Consider the following 14454-nt stretch of genomic DNA (forward strand, 5'->3'; position numbering starts at 1 on the left):
GATTTCAAGTAGACTTGACGACGAATTCAAATCTGTTTTCAGAATTCTTATCGCTTCATTAGATCAATTGGTATGTTGGCAAAGAATCAGTTTAAAATACAATGTTGCGCGTGTGTTAGACAAGGACAGAAAATCACTGGATGGAATCCCCTTAAGTTGAGAAGTTCATTGACTAAATTTGACAAGTTTAAAAAATTGACGAGATTTTATTCTTAATTTAATGAAACATTTGAATTTTGCGAAACCAGAAAATTTAATAATTTTATTTTCTCATTGGCGTTCTGGATAAATTTACTTAACTTTTTCATTAAAACATAGTAATTATATTCAATTGCACATAACGTTAGTAACTTATATTTTATAAGGTTTATTGATTGGTTGGCTCACGACCATAGATGATACGTGGCCGATGTTGAGATTGCACCTTAATATAATCAGATAATAATATGTACTTCTATTAATTGATATAAAAATGGACGATGTCTGAATTACTTTGATTATGCTGCATCAGAAATATTTGGTAAATTATCTCAAATTCGTTCAAATGTAGTGATGAACAACGATATAATTTTGTGTATTGATACCGTTCCGATTTTGCCGATATTGTTCGCGATATCGTAAGCTATCGTAATTTGTACAATAAAGATATTATATCGAAAATATCGAAAATATTTTTAAATAATTTTAAATATTAACTACTTAGTACTCATTAGCCATTAGTTATTACTTATTCAAATTAATAATTAATATAAATAAATAAATATAAATATTGAATCAATAATTATTATTTATTAATTCAAAAATTTGCTTTACGTTGCTAATTGAAGATAAGAAAAATAACTTGTTTCAATGATTCCTGATATAGGATATAATATCGATATCGAAAATTTGTCATCAACCATATTTTATACTTTTTTAAATAAATATTAAACAACATGTATTAAATATTTAAAAAAACAACATTTATAAAATTGAGATAAGTTTTACTCTTGGATCAATTTTTTATATATAAGATTCAATATCAGATTTTTAAAACAAATAAATATACATATTGGTGCCATGGTATAAATCCTTCATTTAGAATTCTAAAATTGATTTTAAATAATAAAATAATATGTTACTATACTCTGTTCAACATAAGAAGCGATCTGGCAAAGAACTGGTTGTCATCCGGGTTGCTTCTTATTTTGAACAAAGTATAGGTATTAGGTACATGAAAAAATTTGATATTTAATAGAAAAACGCTTATTAATTTACCTAACCTAGGTAATAATATGCAAGTATTTAAAGTTGTTATTACTTATTTAGTTAAAATACATGTAAATTATGTGCAATTTACTATTTACTATAAACTTAAATTTAAATACTTTAATCATGCTTTTTCATTTTAAGTAATAAAATTAAATGGAACTTTCTTTTTTTAAATAATTATTACATTTAATGAAAGTAGAAATTATTATTTATTTATTTCAAAATGAGATACAAATTAGTGTAGTATTATTACAAATTACAATAAATATTACAGTATAACAATTACTATTATGAATTTTATAATTAGAAACAGGTCGTATTAATTAATTATTGGATCAAATCTTAGCGACACCTAAGGTTCTTTGTATAATGCATGACAAATTAGATAGGTTCATCACAGTTTTTTGATACGCATCCACCACTCTTTAATTCTGGCTGTCAATCGTATACATACATGTGTAACATAGAAAAAAATCAACCAATGAGAAGTGGAGAACTATGAAATGGGCCGGAGGTGTAGGAGATGCGTATACAAGCAGGGTATATACCACAGTCTTAGAGTATAGTAGAGACAATGTGTGTTATGGCCACGGACTAAGATATATTAAGATATATTTAGTCTGTGGTTATGGCCAAATCGGGTGACTGTGGGCTTGTAGACAGTCTCCCGGGAGGGGGGAGGGGCATGGTAAATGTGGCATACGTTATCAATCAAATATTTTGTATCAATATAATAAATTATTTGAAAAATGTTAATTAACAATATTATAATATTTAAAGCATAGCAAAGTGCAATACTGAAACTGACAATACCATACATAAAACACTTTGATTCAAAGTCTTTGAACGGCCGTCGTCCGTAGTTAATGGATTGTTTCCGTTTTTATAATATTGTAACAAATAGGGATACACGTTACCAACATCTTAAGAGTAATTCAAAAGATGTATTTCGACCGCTGCTGTTATAATTCTGTGCAAAACCGGACAGTGTGTTCTCAGCCTATAGACGGAACATAGTCATGGTTTAAATCATAGACCTATAAACTAATGGACAGCGCTTAGAGAGACATGTCAGGGGTACGATATAGAGTAAAAGAGAACGTGGGGGGAAATACAGTGTTAGTTTCATAGGTCTATGATTACCCCACTTTATGTTCTTTCTCTCTTCGTCCTTTCTTCTTTTCTTCTCCTATATGATTCCCATGAATTGATGGCAGGGCGGAGTGAAATGCGCTGTCCATTAGTTTATAGGTAATAGATCTATGGTTTAAATATACAAGGTTCTTGCAATAGTACCCTCACTATATCATTTTATCACGTTGAGGAATTAAAATGGTAGCGTAAGGGGACGACCTACACTGGCTATACTATGATATTTAATATTAATATATGGACTGTATTCTTACGCTGCCTTATTTTTGTTTAATAACAATATAGACTATGTGCAATATGTACTTTGTTTATTTAAGCCATGGTAGTAGTTATAAAGTAGTTCTCATAAACAGAACATAGTAGTTTTTACCTATGGGCGAGTCCCACGAAGCACCGAAGCACACCGCACATGCGCAGTAGTTACGCATCTTTATGTTCAATATACGTTGCTGTTATCATAACTTTTATTATCTAATATTAACACTAATTCACTCTACCCCGCCAACCCGGCATGTTCTTAGTATAAGTCCTTTGGTGACTAATAAACTGAGTTCTTTAATCGTGCTAGAAATTAACAGATATCTATACAGTCCATATTTATACATAGTATATATTTCACCATGATATTTCACTGTCTCCTCCATATTGCCCAAGCTACATACCCAAGTGGCCAAGTCATCATAATATGCACACTGTTATTTGGAGAACAGACCTGTATATTTAGCCATGGTATAGGTCGAGGGAGGAGTGACGTGGTGACGCACATAAGTACAGCGCACAGCGCCCTCTGGAGGTTGATTGCCTCAACGGGATCAGATACCGACGACTAAACAAGAAACTCTTCCGCTGTCCGCCCAGTCGCGTCACCGATTTACCGACTTGATATTTAACGTGGTCCGAACACCGGACCTAATGTCCTAACGGATACCGGTCGATCTAACCTTTGTGCCTGTCGCCAGAATATCTTAAATCACACAGTGGTGATAACACTGGGCACCGATACTTTTTGTGAGACAGACCACGGACTAAGACATAATGGACTGGAAACGACATGGTCAGCGGTGATCGGGGGACGGCCACCAGAAGGTTCGTCGCACTGGGGACCCGATGTTTTCAGAGCTACCGGTGGTTTTATTTGGCTTTACATTTTGTATCTTAGACTCACTGGCGCCGATCTATATTTCATGTTATGGGGAATAAATTCTGGTGTTAAACCAAGCTGCTTAAAAAAAATGTTTAGCTACTCTCGAATAGTGCATTATAATCGCGATATACAGCCTGGCGACTTGCCATACTCATACTATTAATTATTATTGCCCATTCTTTACACTTACAATTCGTCGGCTTCCTGCCAAAACTAGGTAACGGCATATTTCACTATTTTGAGATAATGGCGCTATCTAGTATTAAACATTATTTTCAAACGATTTGAAAGAGGCGTCTTAAGTGAAATTCCTACTCTAACCTGCCACAAATTTACAGTTTCTTATTTTCACTAACGGTGAAGGACATAAATATAAAGAGTTAAAAGTAATTAATGGTGTAGTGACTAGTGAGTCTTGGCATAAACAAGATCAATGACATATTGAGAGCCAAAATTCATTATCGGTAAAAATAAAAATGTAAAATCACAGAATGGCTGTGGTAGTGTGGTATACTGGTATAGAACTGTTAAACCCTTATACGGACCTTTTAAGTCTATGATTAAACCATAGATAATATAAGAATGGATAGGACATAAGAACTTATCACATGAAACTTTAGTGATACTATTTTTAAGGTTATATGGGGCAAATATTGATATGATAATTGATAAATAATAATAAATATTTTAAATATTTAACAAAGTTTAGAGTAATTTTCCAGGCACAAGTGGCACAACAATCAAAATACAAACTGACAAATATCTAAATATAACTGACTATCATGTTATCATTATTATTTAATAAAATAGTTTTGCCATAACCTTAAAAAGCCCCACATCGTCTTTCTCTCTTTACGTTCTCTCTTCCCCAAAAAATCACACGGCCCCATATGGAACTGGTATAGGCATATCCTATCCATTCTTATATTATCTATGGATTAAACCCCCCAATATAATTGTGATAAACTGATAATAACATGAATAATAATAATATTCTTATTATTACCTACCATTCTATTTTCAATTCTATCAGAATTCAGTTTGATTTGCATAGGCGCAATTTTGGGGGTGCTTGGAGGTGCTTAGCACCCCAAAAATTCATATTAGTCCCCCCCCCCCCCCCCAAATTGTTGTTGACTATAATATTATGCCATAGATATTTGAATACATTTATTTCTAAAACCTTATAATTTTCATATTCATAATACATAGGTACTTATCAGAATAATAATATAGATAAAAGTGTATTATATTATCGGTAATTGTTTATATTAAGATCAATGCGAAGGTGTATAAAATTAAGTTGTATGAATGTAGGGGGTATGAGGGGCAAGCCACCCACTGATCACTTTCATGGACATACATCTAGCACCCCCATACATTTAACCCAAATTGTGCCTATGTTGGTTTTATAAATAAAAGATTTTACTTCCTGGTTTGTACTTAAATTTGTTAATTTTGTTAGAGTAATATTATTATTATTTTATATTATAAACTACTAATAATTATTTTCACTATTGAATATTGATGTCATTATGTTTTAAGTTGTACATTAAAGATATTAAAAGGTCTTGGAAATTATTTTTATAATTATTTTATAAGTAAGTTGCAATTTCTTTAAAGTTGTAAATCACTTACATAAATGTATTTGTTATTTTCTTTTTATATTTTTCCTAATTTATGAGTTATGTTATTATGACAATAATTTTAAGATAAAACATATCTATTAATAATTAATATTATTTTTATTTATCATGATAAACACAACAATAATGATGTTAATAATAAAAAAAAATCACACTTAGGCAAATAACTTGATAATCTGACTATGTCCAATAAGCAAAATATTTAATATTAATCCAATATAGATTTCTTCCAGCCAAAACAAATAGTAAAAATCATTTTCGTATTCAGTAAAACTCATTAACGGTTAAAATATTTACATACAATACTTTACCAATAAAAAAATACAATGTTCTATTAAATATTTCGAAAAAAATCTAATATGTTTTAATGCAGTAATACAAGCAGATTTTATTTTAAAAAAAACTATGTAAATATCTTAAAAATTAAAAATTTTTTGGGGTTGAGACCAAAAATGTACTTTTTTAAAAACTTCAAAGTCATTTACTGAACAATTACTATTTTGCCGTTATTGAGTTTTGGTAGGAAGCCGACGCATTATTGTTAAATTATGATGATGTTTAAATATAAAATACCACTAATGACAGATCACTTATTATCAGTGCTCGTAAGTTCATGCATTTGTATATAAATCTTGCTAAGTTGTATTTAATGCTAGATGACATAGAAATCCATTTCAAGGTACCACGGTTAAATATGTGAAGTCTTATTTTGCATGTTTTTGCATATTTGGCATATTTATGCATATTTCTATTTTATCGGGCATATTATACATGATTTTGATATTCCTATTCATATTATTATATCACTTATTATCATTCCACCCACCCACCCAACTGACCCAACCATAAATAGTTCTAGGGAATTTTCCCCAGTTGATACCCGAGTCGGCGCCACTGAATTTATTCTCTTAGTCTGTGTCTTATACTGATGGCATTGTTAACTCTGGGTTCCTATCGTGACCCCCCACACTTGCCTCTTGTACATACATTCATGGCCACTGATGAGCTGCTCGTTTCCAGTCCAATAAACAAATAAACACCGGAAGCGCTGTTGACACCTGTCGTACTGGTGGTTTGGCGGGTTTCCCCCTATGTGGTGATGGGGTACTATTATCAACTTTTATGTATTTTCCCGTAATTTTGTATACGTTTTCCTCAAGTTTCCTCCTAAAGTTCGATTGTGATTTAAAAAAAAATGTTATTCATTTATAAGCTTCTAGAATATGCTCTTTAAGAATCACTTTTTAAACTTTAAAATCAGATATGGCGTGTCCAAAATAAATACAAATGCAGTCTTGTTAAGAATACTTTTCAAATGTATTCAGAATACGTATTTAAATACTTGGTGTAATTTGTATTTAAAATATGTATTCAAATACTTGCCGACTAACCAATACTACCCACGCTATGAAGTATTATTATTGAATAGTTTCTTAAATCAAGCCAACTAAACCCTCTTATGTATCCCTCCATCTATTGTGCTTATTGTAAAAATATTTTATGTAAATTATACAAATTAAAATAAATATGACAAAAAAAAAGTTCAATAACATTAACACCAAAACTTGTATTTAAATTATAAGCTACTACCACAGTACCACCCATTAAATAAGAAGAAAGATATTTAAAGGATCAAGATAAATGCCAATCCAACCTGTGGTGGTCAGTGTCTTGTACTCTTGTATGCCATGGTATAATATGAGAGTGAGGAGCCGATGGGGGTTTCAGTGTTTAGTCATTCTGTTATCTGCTTGTATTTTGGCGAAACCTTATTTATAAATTATCAGAAGTTTGAAAAATTTCAAAATAATATTGTAGAAACAAAATTTAAAATAGCGCTTCCAAAATATTAGTAATTGGAATTTGGATTAGACCACGAGAATTAAAAAAAGTATTTAGTATTCTAGAATAAAAATACAAATAAAAAGTATTTTTGAAGTATTTAAAATACATAAAAAGTATTTGAAAAGTATTTAAAAGTATTTAAATACAAGTATTCGAATACTTAACAAGACTGTACAAATGTAAATAAGTAATGTAATTATTTCATGGGATTATTGAAAATTATTATAATTATTATATTAAAATAATTATAATTGGGATTATACGAAGTATGTGTAATTAACCACTGCTTATTGGTCTAAAATGTAAATGTGTGTGCTTATATTTCCTTAAGTGGATATAACTAGATAGAATGATAAAAAATCTTAAGTGATAATTTTGTATTAGTTCAATAATTCAATAAATAACTATAAATGATGATTTTATAAAAAAAACACCACATCATTTGTTGGTTTTAAGCAAAAACTTACTGCAAAACCCCAGTATTGAGAAATTAAATCATAAACAATTTTTAAACAAGTTATTTACATTTTATTCAAAAAGTAAAAAGTGACTATAGATTAATAATGAGTTTTTGATCTAAAGATACCAAGTATTTTTTTTCGGACATTAAGTCACTAATGTGATATTGAGTTTTTAATCTTAAAAAATAGTAGACAAATTTATAATTAGTTTTTATTTTGAATCTACGACTTCGTTTTTTAATACATTCATATTATTTCATAATATAATATAATCATTAATTAATAACAATAATATAAAAAATGTTGGCTGGGAATTTAAAATAAGTCTTTATTATTGTTGATTAAATCTTATAAAATATGGGTATTATTGAAATCTTACTTCAGATGATTTTTCACAAGAACGACTTTGATTTTGATTACTGGTAGATTTTCTTCGGTCGCTTGATTTAATTTTCTTCCGCAATTGTTCGTCTTTATTTGATGTCTTCAAAAACATACATAGTCAAAATTAATTTTAAATATTCCATTTCTCAATATAATAGTATAGATTAAAAGGATGCAATATTTGTTTTTTCTCTCAGACCCACATACACAACATAGATAAAAGGCTTTCACCTAAAATTGTTTTTTTTTTATGAATTTTTGAGTAAAATCAACTATTACAAATATTATAGAGGATAATATTTTTGAGGGTATGACATATCAATTTTATATTTTATTGTTATTTGATTTTCAAAATATACAAAAAATTGTTGTAAATTTATATGATATTTAAATTGTTTTGAGACAATATATGGACAAATTCATATGTCATACCCTCAAAAATGTTATTCTCTATTGTTTTTGTAATGGGTGATTTTACTCTAAGAGTACTTAAAAAAAAAAATGATTCTGCTTAAATACGTTTTGTATATGTTGCTGTTTGCCAGATCGGTAAAACACTATTGGCTGACATCCTTAAGTGTTTTTAAGATTTCTATTTATTAAGTTCAAGAAATGTTTATTGTATTATTTAAAATTAAAGTCATAAATATAATTAATTTTGGCCTTACTTCAGTAGAGCTTTCATGCAAATTATTATCGGAGGTAGATTTTTTTTTGCGTCTTAATTTATGTTTTTTTCGGTGCTTACGAGACTTTTTCCCTTTATTTGATATCTAAAAATAATACAAATACATAATCAACTTCTTAATCATTTTCCATTTACCAGTATTTTGGTATAAATTATTGTACAAAATATATATTTATTATGTAGGTACTAGGTACCTAAAAAAGCATTTTAATAATCATAAAATACATTTTAATATTATAGTATACCTATTTCTTTGATAAAATATTTTGAAAATCAGACCATTTATGGTTATTGATACTTTATACATTAATTAACTCAACGTAGTTAAAACTATTTTAGTTATAAATGTTTCAATGATTGTCAACAAAATAGCAATACCTTTTGGAACAATTTATGTAATATTAATAATGGATTTCAGCCTAATAATTAAACTTTGATAAATTAATATCAAGCAAATTAAGACATGATATCATAAATACTTTTGTCGTTACATAATACATTAAGATACTGTAATATGTACATATAAAAGAACAAATTAAATTTTTATTAAAACAAATTAACGCAAAGAATAGTCCCTTCATTTTCTTTACGTTTTGTTCCCACTTTTATACTAATTGCCTAGTATAAAAAGGGTTTACCGTACATACTTTTTGCTAAATTTGTTAATTAAACCGCAAACAAATATAATATTTTTTATTTAAATTTTTGTTAAATGTTGTACTATTTATAATATATGACTATTGTATTATCAAAAGTTTGTAAACAGGAGAAAATTTTGACATATATTTTTTAATTTGATTTAATAAAAATAAAATGGCATTAATAATATTAACTATATTGTCAAGATTATTAATGATTCTATAAGGTATCATATTGTAATATAGATCTAAGTAAATAAAAATTAAATGTTGGCAAAAACAAACAATAACCATAATTCATTTTTTTTTTTTCTTGAAAATAGTATACATAATTAATAGAACAAATTGTAAAAATGTTAAAAACTGAACAGAATAAAAAAATATTTTTTGGTAAATGCAAAAAAATATGTTATCAAAACCTAAATAATTCTGGCCATGCCAACAATCAAATCAAACCACATCTAGTTAAATTTTGTTTCAGGGCTTGTATACATTAGATAGGTCTTCATTTATCACTGAAAAAACTTTTTAAATATTCCACATTTACATTAACAAAGGGTAACAAAAAATAAACTGTTTTAATGAATTATGATTGTTAAATAATATATAATAATATAGAGTTTGAAATAAGGACAAATATGTATGTAATACGGTTAAAATAAGTAAATATAAAATTAATAAAACAATTACTTGTTCTTCATTTGATTTCTCCAGAATAGGATTTTCAGGATCATTAGGTTCTTTCTTCTCATTACTGGAAATCTTTTTGAAATAAGATTTAATTATATTAAAACATAATACTGCATACAACATTGGGGATAATACATTGCTGTATCAAGATGATAATTTAAGAAAAATTGATTTATTGTACTTGAAACTTAGTTGTCATGATTGAATTGACTTAATATTTTTTTAATAATTTTAAATAATTGTTATGAAACAATTTTTTTTTAACTCAAGGTATGGATTAATGTGTTTAGATGAATATTTTACCAATTTATATGTTGTATAGTTTTTCAAAGGTTCTTCTTCCAAAAATATGAACATACACACACACAAAATAGTGTACTAATCACAGTTGCTTTTAACGTTAATACGATCTAGGATGATTATTTAACCGCTTATTTTAACCCTAATGATATAACATTCAATACAATATTAATTTGTATAAATAAATCATGACAACTGAATTACAGTTCAAAATAGTCAATATATAAACTATACTGGTAAAAACTTAGTTTTAAATGATTTTAAGTATTAATTTAAACTGTATAATAATTAAAATATAAATTGTAATTACGACGTGTAATCTGTTAGACTTTCTTGAAATCCGTAATATTATTCTTTCTTCTTTAACTTCTTTCTGATTAGATAAACTCTGTCCTTCTCTAAGTGACTTTTTAGTCAAAATTATAATAATAATTAATTTTAATACATTTTGTAAGAATTTAATACTTAAAAATAAAAAATAAAATATAATGTTGATTTACTTCTGACAATTTTTCATTTTCTTGATGACTTTTAGATCTCTTTTGTAAGCTGGTATCATCATTTTTTTCAACGCAGAATTTCTATTCATTATTTAGAAAAATTGTATGAAATATATAAAGAGGACTTCACACCCGCATGTGTTGTCTCCGTCTTACACACGTACGACATAGACAAAACGAGTTTACACAGTTTGAGTAAAATTCGCTCAATTTTGGTGTTTAAAGTAAAACACCAATTAAAAAACTAAAAGATGATAATATTTTGGAGGGCAAGGCATTGAGTTTTTTTTAAAAAATTTAAATTTTAAAAAGTTAAAAGTATTTTAAAAATGTTGAAATTTTTGGTATTTCTAAACGATATTATGGACTTTATTGGGTATAATGGTAAAAACGCAACAACTTGCCCTCAGAAATATTGTCACAATTTCATTTTATAATAGGTATTTTTACTCTAGAACTAAAATTGAGCGATTTATACTCGGACTGCGTAAACGCATTTTGTCTATATTGTACATGTGTAAGACAACACATGCGGGTCCTCTTAAACAATTTTTATGTACACATTTTATGTTCACTATTATATAAATTACCTTAAGTCTTCTTGATTCTCGTTCATACGACGAAGGACGATCTCTGGCATGTCTCAAATGTTTTCTTTTGATATTTTTCTTAATACAAGTCAAAATAATGTATATATTATTATTTTATATCTTAATTTAAAAATAAATTATATTTTAATTAAAAAAAAAAAATAAAAGTTTGGATAATATTGTTGTTAAAATGCAATAAAATAAAATAAAAATATACAGTCCGATATTTCCATGATACCAGATAGTGATACTATTTTAAAGATGCATGAAAGTAAATAACATTGAATACATACAATAACAATTATTATATGGCCAATAAATCAATAAATTCATAGATGATAAAGACTGTAATATAATACATTAAACTAATATTTTTTTATACAATTTCATTCTTTTATACCTATAACATGTTGTATAATGTAGCATACTTTTCAAAAAATGGTTTAATTAAAATTAAACAGTAATAAAATTCATTATAGAATTACCTGTTATTATGAGTAATTTTTGAAGTTTGAGATTAAATTTAAATCACATATTTGCATTGTATGAATAAAAGGTTTTAGAGAAATATTGATCTTATTTATAATGTAAACTGAGAATTAATAAAATATTTCAAAAATTATATAAATCATATTAAACAATTAAACCCTAAAAATTATATTACTGAGATAGGTTTAATAATAATGATTTTATTTTTTTATCAGTCTACTAAGATTCTAATTGTTTTTGTATTAAGGCCTCCGGTGCCGATGCCATTTTGTCCTCAAAAAAACACTCTGCGAGGATAACGATACCGCCTTGTAGAATCAACAAAATTTCATAATTTTTTTTTTCAATTTTTAGAGGGAAATATTCTACAGCCTGCATCGATTTCTGTTTTTCAATATTTTATTCTCAAACTTTATAATACATCTAAAAAAATATAAGATAAAAGGCATTTTTTTCAAATTTTTTAATACATTTATTTGAAATGAAATACAAATCAGAGATCGATGTGGGCTGTAGGAAGTCTTCTTCTTTCAAATAAAAAAAAAGGTGGATAAGTGGATGTCGCTCTGCTGTACAGTAGGTTACAAGTGGGTCACTGTAATGGATGGTGTTAAATTTGAATTCAATGATATAATATCATTGTATAAGAAAAACGATTCTGAGCGAAAACGGTCAGTCAGCCTATGATATTACCAAGTATATTTGATGATATTATTGTGAATAAAGTAATTTATATAATATAAACTATTTACGCGGAGCCTTGTTTTAAATTTTCAATCCTTAGACATAAAAGTTAAACATTTTATACATTTTTAACTACAAAATAATTAATAAATTATAAATTTGATAAATGTTGTCAACATTTGAACTTTAAATACTTATAAAAAAAATTTGTGCCTTGTATTTTTAATATTTTTCAACTACTATTAGAACGATATATCAGGAGCCTTATATTAAATTTTCACGCTTTTTTACCCAACAAAAAATTTTTTATTGATATTTATAGAAAAAAAAACTAAAAAAATTGAAAACTGACAATGTCCGTAAACCGCTCAAAAAGAGTCAAAATATTTTCAAAACTGTATGGTGTATAGAAAATGCTAATATAAACATTCAGTGAAATTTTCAAGTATTTACAGTCATTCGTTTTTCAATTACAATAAAATAAGAAAATTGTTACATGAGAAATCAAGTGAATATCAAATGTTGTAAAAATATAAATTTCAGACACTCATAAAAATGTAATTTAAGTTTCTTGTAGACATTTTGTTTTGATAAAGATAGACAAACTTATGAGTAATCTTATATTACATTTTCAAATTTTAGATTTAAAAAGAAACATTTTTATGAATTCTCAACTCAAAATAATTTGCTAATTTTCGTGATTTTTCCGTATTTTGTCAAAATTTGAACTTCAAATGCTTATAAATAAAAACTGTGACTAAGGATTTTTAATTTTTTTCATCTGCCTTTGAAACAATAACCTAGCCTTCTATTAAATTTTCAAGCTTTTTTACTCAACAAATAAAATTTTATTGATATTTATAGAAAAAAAAACTAAAAAAAATGGAAATTGACAATGTCCGTAAACAGCTCAAAATAAGTCAAAATATTTGGAAAATGTTATGGTGATAGGAAATGCAATTATAAACATTCAGTCAAAATGTCATGTCCCTACGGTCATTTGTTTTAGAGTTGCACCAAAAACCAAAATCGATTTTCTCAAAAACAGATTTTGCGTAAAAATTCCCATTTTTCCTTAATTTTTCTTTTGTTTTTCAAGTCGCTTTTGAAAACTACTGGGAACCTACTTTTGAACCCCCCAAAGTACCAACTAGATTCACTTTCCTATCAGAAAAGTTACTGTTGAAGAAAATCCAAGCACTTTTACTGTCCTAAAAGGTGATGACAGACACAAAAGTAAAAAAATAAAAAAAAAACACACATCATTGTAAAATCAATACATTCATCGCTTCGCTCAGAATCTAAAATAGTCATCAACATCCGACAATTCTACAAAGCTTGAGAGTTATTCCTGTAAAGTAATTTTTTTTGATATAATACACCCCCCCCCCCCCCATCTCTAAATAGGTATCGGGTAGTAGATTAGTGGAAAAGTCTTATAATTAAGGTGGGAACTAAAATTTAAAATTTAATTTTTCATTTTATAGAATTGTGGAAAATTTGAAAAACTGGCACCGGGACTCATTAAATACATTTATAACCTTTGACCACACGCGTGAATTATATAAAAGTAACCAAGCGCATGGAGAAATATCTTACAGCATATAAAACCAATAGACAATTTGATAACGCGTTCAACAAAAATTAATTTAATTTACAAATAAATGTTGAATATGAACTTTAGTGTATAACACAGTATAGCTAGTCTGGTGTACATATTTTCTTCACACGCGTGGCCAAAGGTAAATAAACAAAATTGAACAATTTATTAAGTCAGAAAAGAATTTAACTTTAAAACAAAAGAATTATTAAAATAATATTATTTAGTTACTTATATTGTATAACGAAAAAAAAAACTAAAATATAAATAACTTTCAATCCTAATTACCACTTGTTTTTAAAAAATATTATATTTTGGGATCAATACAATTTATAACATTTTACAATGGTTAGGTTAGGTATTGGATTTATTTAAGGAATTCTGTACACCTA

The 14454-nt window shown here is 27.3% G+C and overlaps 1 protein-coding gene across 6 annotated transcripts in view; it reads right to left on the bottom strand.

Annotated features, from left to right (window-relative positions):
• LOC132936966 (uncharacterized) overlaps positions 1-14454 on the bottom strand; it is a 34357-nt gene that overhangs the window by 9284 nt on the left and 10619 nt on the right. For 3 of the 6 annotated variants that reach the window (XM_061003784.1, XM_061003783.1, XM_061003786.1), the window contains 2 exons: positions 8552-8656; positions 7879-7983 (listed from right to left, as the gene is read on the bottom strand). In XM_061003784.1, coding sequence (XP_060859767.1) covers positions 7879-7983; positions 8552-8656 — 210 coding nt within the window. Of the gene's footprint in view, positions 1-7878; positions 7984-8551; positions 8657-9899; positions 9972-10509; positions 10606-10699; positions 10781-11289; positions 11368-14454 lie in introns of all 6 variants that reach the window. The other 3 variants (XM_061003781.1, XM_061003780.1, XM_061003782.1) reach the window with 2 other exon arrangements.

The sequence above is a fragment of the Metopolophium dirhodum genome, chromosome 1 (genome assembly GCF_019925205.1).
Source record: "Metopolophium dirhodum isolate CAU chromosome 1, ASM1992520v1, whole genome shotgun sequence".
Lineage (NCBI taxonomy): Eukaryota > Metazoa > Arthropoda > Insecta > Hemiptera > Aphididae > Metopolophium > Metopolophium dirhodum.